The sequence below is a fragment of the Ananas comosus genome, linkage group 2, assembly GCF_001540865.1.
Source record: "Ananas comosus cultivar F153 linkage group 2, ASM154086v1, whole genome shotgun sequence".
In the NCBI taxonomy this organism is placed as follows: domain Eukaryota; kingdom Viridiplantae; phylum Streptophyta; class Magnoliopsida; order Poales; family Bromeliaceae; genus Ananas; species Ananas comosus.
The window spans coordinates 13,075,973-13,095,307 of NC_033622.1; the positions used below are offsets into that span (position 1 = coordinate 13,075,973).

At 35.1% G+C, this 19,335-nt stretch overlaps 2 protein-coding genes across 2 annotated transcripts; one reads left to right on the forward strand and one right to left on the reverse strand.

The window, feature by feature from the left end:
• Positions 243-5,638, reverse strand: LOC109704280 (probable bifunctional riboflavin biosynthesis protein RIBA 1, chloroplastic). Its single transcript, XM_020225048.1, has 8 exons — positions 5,464-5,638; positions 5,139-5,251; positions 3,928-4,321; positions 3,442-3,663; positions 2,539-2,864; positions 1,702-1,831; positions 873-1,169; positions 243-697 (listed from the first exon to the last, which is right to left on the reverse strand). The coding sequence occupies exons 2-8, from the start codon at positions 5,186-5,188 to the stop codon at positions 446-448; spliced, it is 1,671 nt and encodes a 556-aa protein (XP_020080637.1). The 5' UTR covers positions 5,189-5,251; positions 5,464-5,638; the 3' UTR covers positions 243-445.
• Positions 9,293-10,399, forward strand: LOC109706647 (protein AF-9-like). The gene has a single exon (XM_020227592.1). It carries the CDS (start codon positions 9,466-9,468, stop codon positions 10,012-10,014), a length of 549 nt encoding a protein of 182 aa, XP_020083181.1. The 5' UTR covers positions 9,293-9,465; the 3' UTR covers positions 10,015-10,399.

Sequence of the window (19,335 nt, forward strand, 5' to 3'; positions counted from 1 at the left end):
AGCTGCTAAGACAAGCGAAGATAACAAACAGAAGAAAGGACAACAATTTCCGAGGGATTTAGATGAACAGGAGCATACTAATTCCTCTTGATGAATAATATTTGTTGCATCAGATGTGTCTCTTAATAGGTGTCTCCCAAGGAAATGCAGAAAGAAACACAACCATCAAACTTACACATACATGTTTGTCTATAATCTATAAATAACAACATTATAAAAATTACGACAAAGTTGAATAAAAATTACGATAAAGCATAGGGAAAAAGAACTGCTGCAAAATATATTTCATCCAAAACTCCAGCAGCGGGGATCTGCTATGGAAAAATGGTGGATTCAGGATACATAGGCTTAAAAGCTAATAAAAAAGAATGCGGTATGTATGGAAACGTAAACTGTTAAAAACATAGCTGTATTGATTAGTCGAGCAAATAAGGACTAGTGCGCATTATGAGCTCTGCTGTTGATCTTCTGTACCACTATTTTCGGTCTGACTAATGAGGTGACCATTGAACTCGGATCCATAAATGTGTCCCATCTTTGCTCTTTTTGTCTCCAGGTATCTTTGGTTCTCCTTAGTTATTGGAGTTAACAGAGGAACCCTGCCGACAACACTCAACCCATAGCCTTTGAGCCCAACATACTTTGCTGGGTTGTTGGTCATCAACCTCATTGTACGAACACCTAGATCTTGTAAAATCTACAAAGATAAGGAAAATGTACAATTAGATGACAAAATGGTTCACATGGAAATGATTGCGGTAAAGGAAAGAAAATAATTAATACTTAATCCCTAAAAGGAGACAAATAATGCTTCCTCCTGTCAAAGTGGTACAAGCCTGTGGTTCATTCTCATAAATTGATGCATCTCTTACCTGGGCGCCAATACCATACTCCCGTGAGTCAACAGGCAATCCCAATTCCTCATTAGCTTCCACAGTATCACGACCATCATCTTGTAAGTTGTAAGCACGAAGCTTGTGGCCTAGCCCAATGCCCCTACCTTCATGACCACGAAGATAAACCAGGACGCCCCTGCCGGCTTTCTCTATCATCTCCATTGCCAGGGCTAGCTGATTGCCACAGTCACATCTTGCAGACCCAAAGATGTCCCCAGTAAGGCACTCTGAATGCACCCTTACTAGGATATCTTGACCATCTCCAATATCACCCTGTAAAACTCGGCAAACTAGGTAAATGCAATCAAAATGTTTGAATTGACATGTAAATGAGATGATAATATCAGCTTTTGAATAGGATAACTTTAGAGGCAACTGCCAACTAGTAGCTATCGGCCATTAAGTGACAGGACAATTATGCCTTCTTTTTATTCCTGTCCTTTTTTTTTTGTTTTCTTTAACTTCCAATATTGATTAAACAACTTTCAACTTGGAACAAGTGTTAATTCTACATGTACTTGCTGTTAGATAATATCAGGTCACCAAAAACCATGCTTTCACATACAATTTGCTTTAATCTAATCATTTTAGTTTTTCTTTTTTTTTAAGTCATAATTACAAAATGAACAGGTGCACAGTTTAAAAGATTTCTCAAAGATTCAAAATTTTCTCAAAAAGAACCTCCCAAGCAATATACTACACGTACAACAGCAATGCATGATCATTTTTGTACTTCGTAAAGGCAAAGAACAATGGTCACTAAAGCTCATTGTATAAAAATAATTTTGTCCTTTACGATGCTCACTTTAACCATTGCAATATGCTCCATTCCATCAAGAAGAGATCGGTAGCAAAAAGCCTGAACCGAACCCCATTTGAGGGGTAAGCGTGCAACAGAGGCACGCTCCACCAACTTGTCTCTTTTCCTTCTATACCTGTCATCGTGTAAATTCATGTTTAGCACAGAAACAGCTCACTTTTTATGACAAAAGCAAAAGTAAAGTGAAAAAATTAACTAGTGAATCATGTCATGTTAGAGCATTGATGAAAATACTACAAAGAGGATGCCAAAATTTTCCCTAATGCCAAAATTTAATCTACAATTTTATGATTCATCTGAATCATCTCTCTTAGAATATAAAAGAGAAAAGTAACTTTCGCACAAGCATGCTAAGTAAAAGCGTGAAGAATAGGACACCTGCCCCTTCCACAAGTGGGGATCTAAATTATGAGTAAATTGTACCAGGGTCCTCACCTTTTTAGTGTAGTTTCATTTTATTCCTCGTGTTAGATTCATGTAATTGGATCCCTAACTTTCAAATTCCGTTACAATCTTATCATTTCTATTAAGCTCCTCCATCAAATTTGGTAGAGATATTCCACATAATCATCATCAAGCTGTTATGTAATCCACACTCAGAGCTCTCATTTGCAATTAAACGGTCATTTTCATCCAATTTAACTGAGAAAATTAGTGAAAATTGGTAAGATTGCAACCAAATGAAGAGGTTAGGGACGCAAATATAAGAATTGAAAGGTTTGCGACCAAACTAAAACCTCCTGAAATTTTCAGGTCCCTTGATGCAATGACTCTTCTGATAATCAATAAGCGGAGTACTGAGACATGCACAGATAATTATACCTAATCAAGTCTGCTATTGAGACTATCTTCAGATTCTCCCTCTTAGCAAATTCCCGGAGTTTTGGCAACCGAGCCATGGAACCATCATCATCATCCACAATCTCACATAAAACTGCAACAGGTGGCAACCCTGCCATCAAGGCCAGATCAACAGATGCTTCAGTATGACCAGCTCTTTTCAAGACACCACCCTCTCTATACTTCAGAGGAAATATATGACCAGGGCGGTTGAAGTCTTCGGGCTTAGAGTTAGGAGATGCAAGAGCGACAACAGTCTTTGCTCTGTCTTTTGCAGAAACCCCAGTTGTTGTACCCTCTTTAGCATCCTAAGAAGAAAAAACATATAACAGTAGATTCAGAAGCAGAAAGAAATGCAAGTGAAACTACCAGTTGTTGTAACCTACTCATCATACAAAAATCCAATTATCCAAATGTGAATAAGGAGACCGCTGAGCAAGGCCACACCCAGTGCAACAAAAGAAAAGCCAAAAAGAAACTGCTGAATATCCAACTGACACAACAAAACAGAAGAACGGAAGAATTCTAGGTCAATTTAGTCAGAACAGTGCGAGGATAGTGTGTTGCAAATAGAAGTTGCCTAACGACAAAGGTGGGAATAAAACATGAAAGGAACTTTCATAAATTGTAGAACCAGAAGAATAAAAACCAATATCAAATAATATATCTATGCTAATTGTAGGTGCAGTTTAAAGTTTAAACAATTCTCTCGACGGCTAGCAAGAGAATTTTCTCGGGAAAAAAAGAAGACAGTTAGCAAGAGAAAGATGGACAAGGATAAAAAAAAAAAACTCTCCTTGCTTTTCTGTCATTTGTACCAAATGCTAATTTCTACCAGCTGGAAATAACCATTTACGACTTACCGATTGAAGAGAAAGAACATACCACTGAAACAGTGAATGCAGTGCAGAGTTTCTCTTCATTTTCTTTAGTTGTTACCATCAGAGGAAGCTGCAATCTTTCAAGATGTTCTCCCTTCATGCTGACACACACAATCCCAGTCCCATGTCTTACTACAAAAGCCATTGCCTCTGGCGTTACCAAAGATGCAGCCATTATAAGATCTCCCTCGTTCTCTCTGTCTTCATCGTCTACAACAATCACATACTGCAAACCAAACATCAGGGATATGATAATGAGATATTGACATATATTATATAAATGTCCCAGTTAATTTATGATAAGACACTTTCAAAGGAGTATATGTGAAAATTAAGATTTCCAAAGGCAATATATAGATAAGAAGATGACTTTGGTGAGATACATATGTTTGTGTGCGTGTAAAAGCTCCATAAAGAAATAATTGATAAAGAAATAATTGATGAAAATCAGAAAATATAGCGAAATAACATGTCGACATTCATAGCAGACCTTGCCTTGCCGGATGTCCTCGATGGCCTCTGCAATAGATGAGAAACCCTCTGTAGGACAATCTAGATCAACTTCATCATTATCAACAGAAAACGCATCACTAACAGGAGCCATGTCAGCAGAAATCGTTCCTAGTGCTACAGCATCTGCTTGAAGAACTGAAGATGGATTGTCCAGAGCATTGACGGAAGCACTTTGTCCCATTATGGCGGTTTCACCTTCACTAGATCTTGGACCAGTCTCGAAGCCACCATCTCCTCTCAAAGCAACAGCTCTCACGGTCCTCAAATCCACCAATTTAGTATTTCTATTCTTCCTATTCATTGAAAGTGAGGCGTAAGGAGACCCTCCAAACTCCTTGAAGAAACTGTGTTTTCTTGAGAGATATTGGACTCTAAATCCAAGAAAAAAAAACAAAAGAGAATGTAAATCCCTAGAATCTACGCATAGGCGCGTTTAAATTGCATCATAGTTTTCATACAATGGATGTAATAGATAAAATATTCCTGTCTATGTTTATCAGCTTACTGAATTTCATCGACTAATGATAGTAGTATAAGGTCCGAACTTCAAATAACACGCACTATGTGGCTATACCATCTTAAACAGTTAGGTTAATCTAGAAAGTTAGGGCATGTTTGGTTTATGAGTGGAATGAGAACGGGAAATAAAATTGGATTGCATTGGGATGGAAAATGGAATGATAAATCATCTAAAAATTTTTAGTATATTATTGGAATGAAAATCGAAATGAATAATTGGGACACCTACGTCTTTTAGAGAGGGGTTTTGGTTAAGGGAGAAGAGGGGGAGGTGCTTGGGCGAGAGGACTTTGGGTGGCTTACTGTGGAATGGGCCAATTCGGGATTCAAAGCCGGATTAGGTCATTCTTATTTCAGAATGGAATAGGGATCGAATTCCGATTTCTGTAAAATAAACAGGAACTATCGGAATCAGTGAATTTTATTTCGATTTCAGAGTCTAAAATAGATGAACCAAACAAGCCGTTAGATTAGATAAAAGCCTGTTGTTGATTTGGTTATTACCATAAAAAAAAATTCCCAGAAACTATGCAATTGCTTCAACTGAGCAAGACAGAGACACAAAAAGTTGCGTAATGTTGTTCACTTTTTTTTTTTGTCTTTTCCTTCCTAACATTCAAAATTTATGATACCCACAAACTTAACAAAACAAACATGAAAATGGCTTACTGATGGAGATGAACGCAAAATGTAGAAGATGAAGGAACAACCGACGCCATTTCCTCAGAATCCCACCTTATCCTCGCAAGCCGCTTCCTCACGGATCACAACAATAACAATTTCTGGAGCGAATCATAGAACTTTAGTAACAAGTTTCTTTTCACGATCCAACAAATTCTACAACAACATACACTAGATTATCTACGGAGATCGATTTTGAACAAACAAGAGAGATCGAGAAAATTCTAGAACTCACCCTACCGAAGCATCACCAAATCGATACCAAATTCAAATTGAATAAATAACAAAACGAAAATGGAACGATACGACGTACCAAAAGTGCAATCGCGCGCGCGGGGGTTGCGGCGCCGATCGAGAGCTAAAAAGAGCTCCAAAAATGGGAAATGGGGAGAGAGAGAGAGAGAGAGAGAGAGAGAGAGAGAGGGTGAAATGGGGTTCTACAATTTTCCAAAGGATGAGGCGGGTAGCGGGGGAGTAGCTGAGTTAGGAATTTAGCCCAACCCAGCTGGCTCGGAGATTATTTGAAATAAAAATATTTGAGCAATGCTCCTGTACACTAAAAAGAACCCGGCCCTTAAATTTTTTAAAATAAATAGTAAAAATATCTTTTAGTTAAGAGGTTGACTGACTTTTGTTGTCTTAGATACCAGTCACCCTCTTATCAAGGATAAACTATTTTCTTATATACAAAATTAATATAAAGGGCTTTTTTATAAATTTATATTTTCATTCACATAATGCCCCTCTAGTAATTATAAAATATCTCATTCTATTTTTGGAAAGTTTTCACCCTCAAATATTGCTATGTATCAATTAAAGATAGGGAAAGAAAAGTTAATTTAGCTGGAAAGGCTCGGCGTTGCAAATAAGAAAAGTGTGTAATTACCTTTCCTAAATTAACTTTTCTTTACTAATTTATCACATTCAAATTTTAAATAAAAAATGATGTATTATTGAAATCATTTAGTCTACCCCTAAACTCGAGCTTGACTTAAACCAGAGGTTAAAAGTTTAGCCAATTTTGAATTTATTTGTATGATTTGATTATGAAATAAAATCTTAAATTTGTTTCAATTTTAAACATTTTTTGCATCGAAAATTATATATAAATATAAAATATTGCAACTGACAAGTTATATTATACAATCTCTTAGTAATTGAATATGAAATATTATCCCCAAGTGAATGTTTGAAAAATTTTGTATTTGACTTTGTGATCAATAGTACTAACAAATTCAGTTCAATACCTTAATTAAAATAAATTAAACTTTTATAATTTTTACGAGTTTCAGAACAAATTACACATTTTTTTCTCAAATTATAAAAAACATAATACTTTGGCTGTCAAACTTTATTCAAATCTTCTAGATTATTGCATCGAGCCTTACGCTCCAATTTAGATGGCTGAATGATGAGTTGAAGTTGATGTGGTCAAACTTCAAGACCAAACTCTTAATAAATTGAAATTGGATGATAAAAGCTAAAATTCAATTAAAAAGAATGTAATATATTAATATTTTAACTTTTGAATATGGATAGTTGATCTGAAGTTGACTGTTGGAGTTATGATTATTTGATTGGATAGCTCAATCAGTGTAATATTAACTTAATTAATTTAATTTTTATTTTATTAAAAAATCCTATGTCAAAATAGGTGGTAAAGTAAAAATTTTAAAAAATAATGTGGTGGCAAAGTAAAAAATGCGCTAAACTTTGAATGGATGTAGAGTGATTTTTTAGACCATGAAATGCCAAAACAAAAATAAGCTAAACCATAAAGAGATAGTAAAACTTTTTTAATTACAAGTTGACAAAGTAAAGATAAGCTATACCATTTGAACAAATGATCCAAGTTAAATGAACTTAATGTGTAATTTAAACAAGCTAAAAGCCTTTTTAAAGATAATTTGAAATTATAATAGCTAAAATTAAATTCAAATTTATAATTTAAAGTTAATTTTCAAACATAGAATCGTTTAGTTTAAATAGTTAATAAAATTTATTTTTTTAACTATAATATAAACTAAATCTAAATTTAAAATTTAATTTTAATCAATATTTTTGAACTTTAGTGTTGTTTTTACTATCGAATGAACAATTTGAATTTAATTTTAAAAATAGAAGCCTTTAATTTAAATAAATAATAAAAGTTATGTTTATAAATACATCATAATTTACAATTTAAAATAAGTTAATATATTTGAAATTTCGTGTCATTTTAATATCAAATTAACAATTTGAATTGAAATATACTATTCATTTAAACATAAATTTTTTCGTTCTGAAAATTAAAATTAAAATTAAATTTGAATTTAATGTACACAATTATAAAGTTTAAATACAGGTTTATTACTTATCAAATTAGCACTATCTAATTTGGTAAGTAACAAAACTAAATAAGGAAACAAATATTTGTATAGGATTAATCAAATTTGGTAATTAGTTTGTATTTGTTTTTCCATATTATTCTTACGAATAGTAACCTGTTGAGCAGGTAATTACTATGCAAAAGTCAATCTCGTCTTTAAAATATGAACGGCTAGATTTAATTTAACCAGTGTATTGAAGCATTCCTCAAAATATTTTATATTATCAAATATCAATAAAATAAAATAAAAAAACTAATAAGTGGGTATAACATTTCTTTTTATATAATATATATGTATTATATCTTTTTAATTTCAGAATTCACAAAAATCTAAATAGATTTTAGTATAAAAAAAGTTTAACGAAACTAGAGGACAGAAATGAGATTTTGAAGCCCAAGTTAACCGATCTATACGTAGAATGTGAAACAGAACAAATANGTGTTTAATTTATCTCAAAAAAAAAAAAAAAAAGAGGCTAATGGGGCTAGGAATGTTCCCGAGATTGAGAGAGGATACCAAAGTGCAAAGTTCGTGTGGGCCAGCTCATTTTGATTGCCACGTCCTCCGTGGACGTTGATTGTACAAATGTGTGAAGAGCCCCTCGAGGCCTCAGATGTGAGCAGTTCTCACGATAACTTATAACACACATTGGTGCTCTGCTACCGACTGTCGCCAGCATAAATAATAAAGAACTTGATAGATAATATCTGAGGTTTCAAGTTTGAATTTTAATTAATTCATATTTTTAGTTAAGACACACCAATGGAGGAGGCATACGAATGCTGCAGCACTTGGAGGAATCCGCGGGTGAGCGAAACAAATATACCAAACCTGCATGTTTTGAAACTTTGAGAAAAGTCCGAGGGCTACGGTGCAATTTATCCAGGAGCGTGAAAGACTTGTACAACCCGTACAACCCGGGGGAATTTCCACGCAACTTCGCTTTGTTCACAAAACAGAAGTAGAAAGGGAAAATTTGTATAGTCGGACGCGAAGAAAAAGACTAAAATGTTCAAGAGTTTGAATGCAAGGAAAATAACGTTCATAAATACACTGAAAAAGTCTAAGGTTTTAATACTATTGGTACTTGGTGGTACAATTTCAACAAGTTAACACAAATCCATAATTTAATATTGTTGGTACTAATTAAGGGGAGAAAAGGAAGGGACGAAATTTCTAGATATTCACTAATCATCCTTTTAAATGCTAGCTAGCTTTGTGGCCCACTTAGTATACTTTAGGAAAATAAAGTACACTAGCTGGTGACTTGATGTGAAATAAATAAATAAATAAATAACATCTAAAGTCACAATTAATGCTTCTCCTGTGTTGCATATGAAAAATTCAAAGATAAAATTTAATTGATTCATCTTAAAATTAAATTAGAAATACTTAATACCGACTGTCTCTGACGTAAATAGTAAAGACTTGATAGTTGGTACTCAGAGGTTCCGAATTCAAATCCTATTTTATTCATATTTTCAGCTAAGTTTATTTCTAAATAAAATAAACAAAACGGATAGCATACTATCTATCTCTCTAAAAAAAAAAAGAAAAAAGAAACACCTGATACTAACCGTACCTAATTTACTAATTACTTTTAAAAAGGCTTAATAATATAATAAATATATATATAATTTGTAGGAAATCTCCTGTCATGTACCTAAGACATGCACCTTTGATCGATCTGGCCCCAGCCAATGGACTCAGTACCTTAGAATACTATTTAAAAAGCGAAATCCAATCCAAACACTAACTCCATGAACATGTCTGCTCACTTTTAATTGTACAAGAAATAACCAAGAAACTCCCCTAACCCCCCTCATCACCACCACTTTTATACACATGTTTCCCCTTGCAAATCCAAGAGAAACTGATCTACCAAGCTATATAGTAAGAGAAATATATTGTTTTAGAGAGAGAGAAAGAGAGGAAGAGCTAGAGAGATGGGAAGGTCCAACCCTAATAGAAGCATGAGGTGTAAGAAGCATCCAAAGCACAACCAATCTATAGGAGTGTGCCCCTTTTGCCTAAGAGAGAGGCTCTCTCACCTCTCTAAGCTCTCTTCTACATCTTCTTCTTCCTCTTCTTTCTTAACCTATACTATATATAGTTCCTCTTCGAGCAGCTCCTCCTCTGTTTCGCCTTACTCCGACGACGACTCCGAACTCTCCGACTCCCACTCTCCTTTGTACCATGAAGCAAAGAGATCGAGGTGGTCTCTCCTCCTTAAAGAAGAGAAGCGAGACCCACCGCTGACGAAGAGCCGGTCCATGGCTTTCGCGATCGGCCGCAGAAAGAAGGAAGAAGGTAAAGAGAAGGAGAGAGAAGCGAAGAAAGGAAAGGAGCAGGAGAAGAAGAAGAAGAAGAAAAGGTTTTGGTTTAAGTTGAGTGGATATATATCGAGGAGAGGGAGAGATGAGGAGGGATGTTCTTTGACACACTCTAAGACCCTCAAAGAGAAGCCTAGTGCTAAGTGGGTTTTATTTGCGTAGATCTTAAACCTAGTTAGTTAATTACTATAACTGTATAGTATTTGCTCCTGATTTTTTGTTGCTTAAGTTATGAAGCCCTTTTTAACCTGTACGTACCCAGCACAAAACATGCATGCATGCATGGGGGCGCATAAATAGAGTAGATGAGTACGTTGTTGCTTTTAATATCCATCGATCATTTATTTGTTCATTTAATTGGATTTATATGGTTTGTCATATTGTATTTGTACAAAAAAGTTGAAATGGGAAGGAGGGGACTAAAGTTTGCTCGAAATTAAGTACAATTGCCACGGGAGAGATCGAGTCAAATTTATAATCCACACAAAGTACACTGCGCTGAGATTTAAATGTCGCGCGAAGTGAGCAATGGGTTAATCAATTGCATTGGTCGATGATCTGCTTTTTGCATACCGTAAAGTTGAAGTGGAATGGACTGGCTAGTTAATTTGCTCACAGAAGAGAAAGGAAATATATATAAAAATGTTTTTTTTTTTCAACCTTTCTTGAATTAAAATCCCTTTCTCACAATGTAAATTAAGTTCCTGCTTGGATGTGGATCCAAATAAGTTATTCAATGATGTTCTACTCGGTTTGAGAATTTTTTATTATGATTGCAATTACAAATGTCGTCAAATGTTTCAAACAAAACGACATATTCGATCTTCCAATCATTTTTGAAATAAGATAAATTATCTCAAAAGTGAAATATGTTATCTTGACAAATCATGAATATCAAGACATTTCAAGAAGTAAAATTGAACTGCAATCATCCCATCACATAAGAAAATTTCCATACTAAATAAGATATTATTGGCCAACATACTTATTTTGACATCCAAATAAGGTTGTGGTTTCAAAATGAAAAAAAGAGTCGAGTGTGCGGTAAAATTTGAATAACTTTCAAACAAGTAGTTGGCCGTCTCTAGCGCAAGTAGCAAAGGACTTGGTGGTTAGTACTCGAGGTCCCAAGTTCGAATTCCAATTTATTTACATTTCCAGCTAAGTTTATTTTAAAAAAAAAAAAAGAAAAACACTTTCAAACAAGTAAAGCCATTTAAGGGCCCTTCCTTCAAGCATTGCATGATATCTAACAATCTAAGTAGCTTGGATCAGTTGAATTAACCTTCATTAGTTTATACCGACCGTCCCTAAAGCAAGTGGCATAGGGCTTGGTGATTGGTACCCGAGATCCCAAATTCGAATCCTAATTAATTCACATTTTCAGCTAAATTTATTTATAAATAAAATAAATAAAGCGGATAGCATGCTACCTATCTCTCTAAAAAAAAAAAACCTCGCCAAACTTAATTTTCAACAAAATTCACTTATAAAGTTCACCATTTTATGCATGGAACATGCCCATTTAACTAATGGGCCGGCCCAAGAGAGCACTTCTACGGCCCACTTATGCTTTCTAGTATCCACACCTTGTACGGTTTTGGGAGTCATTAACCCTCTATCCAATCTCTAACTAAGAGTCAAAATAAAAGCATATTCTCCATTTTCAAAAGTATAGAATTTATAAAATGTGCAAGACGTATTATCATAGCATGCTACCCGTTTCATTTATTTCATTTAGAAATAAACTTAGCTGGAAAATGTGAATCAACTAGGATTCGAACTTGGGTCTCGGGTACCAACCACCAGGCCTTTTGCCACTTGCTCTAGGAACGGTTGGTCACAGTTGAAATTTTGTACACCGTTGATTACCTGACACGGTCACCTTCTCCTTTATGGTATAATAGGTAGACAAGTCCAACTTTATTACTGTAAAGATGAATTAATGCCCCTTCCCCACCTCCTCTCTTCTTCATCTTTTTTCCCCTTAACTAGCCCTCAGCTTTTGACTTCTGCGAAAAGCACCTTGGTGGAAGCTTCAGCTTTCTTAGGTAGCAATGGATGGTTTAGTTCACCTGCTCCTCCCAATTCTATGCATTTGTTCATCTACAATTGAAAGGGTCTCTACATACACTTTCACCAAAACATTTAGGAAAAAGAAAATAAAGGGTTGTTTGAGGTTGACTTGGGCTAGATCTCTATCCATATTTACTGGTGATGTTTGATCCCTTTAATGCAGGGAAACAAGTGTGTGATTTGGATTTGTTCTGGATAACTTTTTTTTTTTTTTTTGAGAGAGAAAATGATAGGTCCATACCATGTATCAATAAAGTGAATCGAGGATAAATGTATTCTGTTTGATCCAAAAATGAGGCTCCAGTTTTTTCAATTGAAATGGATTAAATAGGGCATGTTAGGTTCTCAATTAAAATTGGATCGAATTGAGTTGTATGGTATGCACATGACAGAAGTAGAATATAAACAAAAGCGATTCTTTTCCTTTTATCCAGTAATACATGTACATTTTTTGCATTTGGATATCATGAAGTGGAATGCAATGGTGAACATAGCAATTGACCAAACTGCCAAACTTGTAATTGGATATTATGTTTTTTGTTATTTTTAAAATATAATTTTTTTGTTTAAAATATAATTTTGTAAATAAAAAAATTACACTAGTGAATAAAGTATTGCTTGCAACCGTTTGTTCCAAAATTTGTATTTGACAACGAAAGATAAAAATTTGAATTTTTTTTGTGGTTCCAAGCCTTTTTCAAATAATTTATCATCTATCTTTTCTCCGACATATCAAATTATATAAAATTAATATTTAAAATAATTAAAAAAATACAACGATTACCAAACAAGGTCTTTGGCTCTTTTCAGCTAGTAACTTTATAAAGGTATAAATATATAAAATTTATCTCAATTATCACTTATTTGGATTTAGCTTTATACTTAATCTTTCAAAATTTTAATTTTACTGTTTGATCTTTTGATTTATTTGATTTAAAATAATTAGTGACTTTTTAACTTCAAAATTTGAATGTATCACTTACTTTACGGATTTAATTAGCATATTTCATATAATTTACATAATTATAAATTTATTAAGGTAAGCAATTGGCCTAAAGTTTGTATTTTATCTAAAGAGCTATTAAATTATTTAAATTTAAGTAAATTTAAATAAATAAAAATTTTAAAAATTTGTGCAGTCAAATCAAAATAGTTTATAATTTAAATAAATTTTACACCTTTTCACCTTTTACAAAATTTTGCACGTAATTTTGCAGAAGACAAAAAAGAGATGAAAACACTTGAATCTAACAAATCCCACATCCACCTCAATACATTCCTCTTACATGCGGACACGTGTCACCGAACACGACCACTTACGACGCACCGGACCCGTCGATTGGATCAGATTGGGTCATCTCGTCTCCACGTACGCGCCTTCACGTGACCCGTTGCTCTGTGACACGTGGCGGTGGAGACAAGCGCTACGACCTATTGTCACGTGGTTGGACCACTTGTCCTACGGAAATTGTCTCCTGCACCGGGCGTACAAGTGCATATCATACACCTTGTGATATTTGTACACAACCTCGGGATATTCAAAACTTTTGTTTACATATCATTTACCATTATTCAAAATGTTTAAATTTATTTTTTAAAATATTTTTCTAAACTTCAAAGTCCACTAGGAAACTCCATGTTTAGATATATATATTCCAATAAAATTTTTTAATCAGTAAAAATATTTTTAAAGTTCTGAAAATATATCAAATATTATCCCATATATCAAACATCTAAATACAAAAATTATATAATTTGAATATAATTTTATTATCAATTGAACAGTAGGCCCTTTAAGACTAGTAACATACATAGGTAGTTGTGTTATTTAAAACTCATGATATTTATGCATATACTTTTGTAAATTACAACTACCGAATTATATATTGGTTTTATTTCATTGATTACAAAATGAGGTGCGGTTCATGATGTTTACTGTAACAAGGTGCAGGGAATATTTATCCTTCTTTTCTGTGTCCTGCAGAGTCAACTCACGCCAATAAATCTTAAAAATAAAAAGAAGGGCAAAAAAAAAAAAAGGGGGGGGAAAAGAAACAGGTTTTGAAGTTGTGAGCGAAGTTTTATTCCTTTTATTCTGTGTGGTAAGAACATAATCATATAAATAACAAATAAGTATTTTTTTTCCTTTTATTTAAATTTTTATTATAATTTAATTGGTTGGGCAGTGGATCAAGGTATTTTATACTAGAGCAAAAGTGAAACTACTTGGAAGATTGTTGATGTACTCGTAACTATGTACACTGATTTTTTTTAGCACATTTTTTCGAGACATTATCGTTATAAGAATAATACTTTGACTCTCCTTTTACAAAACGTAGAAAATATGGTAATATATAGCTACATGATTTATCGTTGTTGTGTGAATCATTTTATTTATAGTAAAAGTGTTATGTAAAATAGAATTTGAGTTGTGTTTGGATTAATCTTTAAGACTTCAACACATTTTATGAAAGCATCTAATGTGCTTATATTCTAGTTTATTTTACTCTACTTTTGCTTCTATTTCTACAACGATCATCTCAAATAGAGCATTTATAAATTAAATTTTTTATTTTGTTATTAAAAAGTTAAAATAAAAGTGCTAATTTGTAATTGATAATTACAAATAGAAGCTAACCAAATAACTGCAATATAATCTTTTCTTAAAATAACACTTTTTTGACATCACTGCGCCATATAATGGAATTAATGGCATTACCCCTTTTTTAATTTGAGTTCACATTCCTTGCTTATAAGAGGTCGTTTGGTTTTTGAAAAAAGCATAAAAAATTATTTTTCAAAAAAAATTGTGAAAAACACCATTTTTCACAACCTTTATTTTTCGAAAAAGAAATTCAAAAAAAAATGAAAACACAATTTTTTTTTAAAAAATAGATTTTTTTAATCTAGAAAAATATTATTTTTTGAGATATTTTTCGGGAAAAAAAACACTTCCTTACTAAAATTTCACACTGTACTTTAATGTATTAAAAACTAACCTTTTCGAAATAATTGTTAAACTTAGCTTTGTTATTATTATTATTAGAAAAAACTTCCAATACCACTCATATGATTTCGCACTTTCTCACTTCAATATTCTTAGGTTTAAAGTATATCACTTTCGTATTCTGTGATTTTATTTTTATTTTTTTTGTTATTCCCTCTACTAAATTTTTTCGTTAAATCGTAAAACTAAAGAGTACTAAAATGAATATTCGATAAACTATAGGCAGTATATCTGAAGTTTTTTGTATATAACTTAACGAAAATTTAAGGTTAGTCAAAAAAAAATCTCATGATATTAAATTAATGTAATTTAAACTACAGAATACTAAAAAAAAAAAACCTTAGAAATAATATTTAAAATTAACCATTATTATTATTATTATTATTATTATTATTTACAATTTCAGTACATGCATTAACTTTGACAGCGAGTGAGTCGTCCTTTCCATGTAGGACGAAGTGCGAATATTTTGCTCTTCTGCTCGCGGAGAAATTTAAAAAGAGAGAGTTTGGAAAAGACAGGGGTCAAAGTCAAAAGGAAGAAAACGCTCGCAAAAGAGAGCAGAATCGGACGCTCAAATTAAGCGCGCGCGCGCTCCACTTCCCGAGGAAATTCCAAACGCCAGCGCAAACCCCGATGTAGATGTCGCGCGGAGTCCAGATCGAATCAGAGCCGTCCTTCCAGTTGGGCCCGACGGTTTGGATTCGTTCGTCTTCGGGTCCATCAACGCGATAGTAAAAGGAAAAAAAATTTCTATCTTATTTTCATTGCACATATTATTAGGACTGTTTTGTCGCTCATTACATAAATGGCCTGAAGTACTTCAAAACCACGTGAATCACAAATAGAAAAGCCTCGCATTAAAAATTTATTTTATCAAATTTTTTTGGTATGTCAAAAAAGTAAAGATCAATTTGCATAAAAAAATTTTAGGCTAAATTACAGAAAATTTTCTTGTCAAAACTCGCTTTTTCACTTTCCTCTGTCATTTAAAAACCTACACTTTGCCCTCTTATAAAATAAAAAATGTGCACTTCATCCCTTACCATTAAGGTTCCGTTATAATATTTTTTTTATGCCAAAAATATCCCTCCGCCCCTCTTCCCTGTTGCTTCGATGGCTTTCGAGACGGCGCCCTCGCCAGCCTCGGCCTCCTCCACGAGCTCAACCTCCTCTTCGACTGTCCCCTCGACGCCATCTTCCTCAACTCCAAACGCCTCCGCCGCCGCCGCCCCATCCCCGCCAACCTCGGCGACTCTCCGGTCTCCATCGTCGTCTTCGCCCACAACAAACTTGGCGGCTGCATCCCGCCTTCCATCGGCCGCATGGCCGACACCCTCAACGAGATCGTCCTCCTCGACGACGGCCTCGTCGCCTGCGTCCCGCCCGAGGCCGGCCTCCTCCGCCGTGGATGAGGAGGACGAGGGAGAAGACGAAAATGGCGAAGGGCAAAATGATCATTTTGTCACACCGTACCCTCCTGTAAATATTTTTTATTTTACAAGGGGGCAAAGTGTAGGTTTTAAATGATAGGGAGGAAAAGTGAAAAAACGGGTTTTGATATGGGGGTTTTCCGTAATTTAGCCAAAAAGTTATTAATTTTATATTTTTGTAAAACTAGATCACCTTTTTTGATTTTGCAGATTCTGACTGAATTTTTAGAAAACTGACCAAAATACCTTTATATTTCTTTCTCTCTCCTTTTTTTTTTCGCGTTCTTTTTTTTTTCTCTCCCAAGAGCACGTCCACCTCCCCTCCCCCTTGCGGACATGGCCGCTTACACCAACCTCGCCGAGATGTATGTCGGCGACAACATGTCCCCGGACTTCTACGTCTGGGTCTTCCCCAAGTGCGACAACGTCGCCGTTGGCACCGGCACAGCCGCCACTAAGCCCGCCATCCTCAGCCTCCAAGGCGCCGCCCGCGCCCAGGCCACGCCCAAGCTCGCCGGCAGCGGCGTCGTCTGTGTCGAGGCCCACCCCATCCCCGAGCGAAGGTGTTGTTGGCCCCGTCAACGCCAACGACGACGTCGACAGTGAGCATGGAGGAGACCGAACCGGTGCCAGCGCCGGAGGGGCCAGAGGGGATATAGTGGAGGAGGTAGAAGTGGAGCGATCGATTGGTTTTTTTTTTTACTTTTCCTTTTTCCTTTTTTTTTGGGTGCAGTGCTGGTTTAGGGGTTTGTTAGGGATTTCTTTCCCAAATTTGCACATTTTTTTGTGCAATTTTGGGTGAAAATGGTGCAATTTTAAGCGAAATGGTGCAATTTTGGACGAAATTTGCATCATTTCTCCTCCTCCTCCTCATCCTCTTCCTTCTTCCCCTCCACTCTACATGCCGGCGTCACACCTGGGCTGACTCGACTACGACTAGTCCAGCACGCTCGGCGTCCGGATGGCTCTCACGGTGGTCGCCGAGAACGACAACCGCATGACCACCGCGGGCTTTTCCGACTTCCACCGGATTGACGTCACACTGCGCAGAAGGTCGGGCGGAGCCTGATGCGGCGGGACACAGTGGCGGCGCAAAAGGTCGAGCGAAGCCCGATGCGGCAGGACGCAGCGGCAGAGAGGAACACCATGCCTCCGCCGCCGTGGAGGGGCTCGTCGGTAGACAGCCCGAGGCTGAACGCGGAAGGGAAGGTTGTGTTCCAGAGTTTGGAGCGGAGCTTAAGCAGCCCCAGCACCTTCAACGGTGGGCTGCAGGTGAATTTGAGGAGGGACTTCTTCTTCTCTCAGTCTCAGGTAAAAAAAATCTTTAAAAAAAATCTTCTGAAAAGGGGGGTGGCGGCGTGAGGGGCACTTGACGGTGGAGAGGGAAAAGGTACAATGATATTTTGAATAGTTTTTTAAAAATTCGGTCCGAATCTATAAAATCGAAAAATGTGACCTAGTTTTACAAAAGCGCAAAACTAATAGTTTTTTTATGCAAATTGACCAAAAGTAAACTAAGTTTGGTGAATTTTTTTATAATAAGTAATTAATTTGTTTCTAAATATAAAATATGATATTTTATTTGAACATTAGTCCTAAATTACTAAACTAACAAATAAATAAGAGAACGTAATATGTGATGCCTCTCTTTTCTAATGAGTGGGCAATTAGGAAGAGATAAAATTGATGGATTAACATTTAATCTGAACTGATCATCAATTCGTCAAATTTGCTAAGTGTATTATGACTGACTTTAATTATATCTAATAAATATACTCAGCCATTAGTAAAAGTGGCATTAGGAATATCATTAAGTGAATGGCTCTTTGACCATGTATTACATTGCGTAAAAGAGGTGTTATTATTCGCCTTTTAAAAAAAAAAAAAAAAAAAAAAAAAAAAACAACTCAAAGGAGAGCTTAAGCATAGCTGTTTTCGTGCTGGAACTGGTTGGGTTGGGTCCTAGATGAGTTCAAGAAATGGTGGATCTTTCTTACAAGCAACTCATCCATCTCATCAGATTATTTGTGCCTGATTGGCAAGTTTCCATGCGAATAGTCGAACATGAGATTCCCATCTTTAATTACGTATATCATTGCCACAAAATTCAAAGATATATGGCCAAGAAGAACCTAAGATGGTCCCCAAAAAGATAATCAATTATATGCATAACACCGACCAAGCAATTATGGAGTAGACATCAAAGTGCAAAAGCGCCCACACACACAAAAATAAAGGAAAAAAGGAAGAAAGGAAAAAAGGAAACCACCTAATTAATTGTTTTATAAGTTCAAATAATTTCACCTCGTAATACGGCATAATAAAGAGGTAAAAATGTACTATGACCCTCTTAACTATCGATCATTTTGAGGTGGCTCTTGCAACTGTAAGTTTTTTTTTAGCTGAGACTCTCTTAACTTTTGATCTTTCTAAAATTGACTTCTTCTGATTACTTTAGCTGAAACTATTATTAAAATTTGTGGTTCTATGAATTATTAGTCATTATTTATTTATTTTTATCTGCTAAATAAAATCAAATGAAATCATCGATGAATTTGATGAAATTATTAAAATTTTAAACTAAAATTACTTAATTTTAAAATATTGAAAGTCGATAATGCTGGTTTAAAGGGGTCAGCATCTTGTCCAGTGAGGAGAAATCTGGATGGGCCAAATCACGTTCAAAATAGTGAGAGTTCGGGTTAAGCTGAATCGTGTTTGAAATAGCGTGAGGTAAATTGTACCGAATCATAACCGAGATCTGTGAGCGCTATGTCTCTATGCTTAAAGTGGATTGGTTGGATATTTTTAACGGCTTGAATTTTTAAGATTAATGATAAGCGCCGAAGATCTGACATAGAAGGTTTCAATCAAAAAGTTCAAAGTTGAGATGGTCGTTTCCAAATGGCCCGTATATGAGGGATCTTCATGCATTTATACCTTATAAATATTTAAGGCTCTAGCAAT

Excerpts from the sequence above, each read along its gene's own strand:
- LOC109704280 (XM_020225048.1), bottom strand. The coding sequence starts at position 5,188 with ATGGCGTCGGTTGTTCCTTCATCTTCTACATTTTGCGTTCATCTCCAT. Across the intron at positions 4,322-5,138 it reads TTTTGCGTTCATCTCCATCA|AGTCCAATATCTCTCAAGAA; the intron begins GTAAGCCATTTT and ends TCTTGGATTTAG. Across the intron at positions 2,865-3,441 it reads CTGCATTCACTGTTTCAGTG|GATGCTAAAGAGGGTACAAC; the intron begins GTATGTTCTTTC and ends TTTTCTTCTTAG.
- LOC109706647 (XM_020227592.1), top strand. The coding sequence starts at position 9,466 with ATGGGAAGGTCCAACCCTAATAGAAGCATGAGGTGTAAGAAGCATCCA.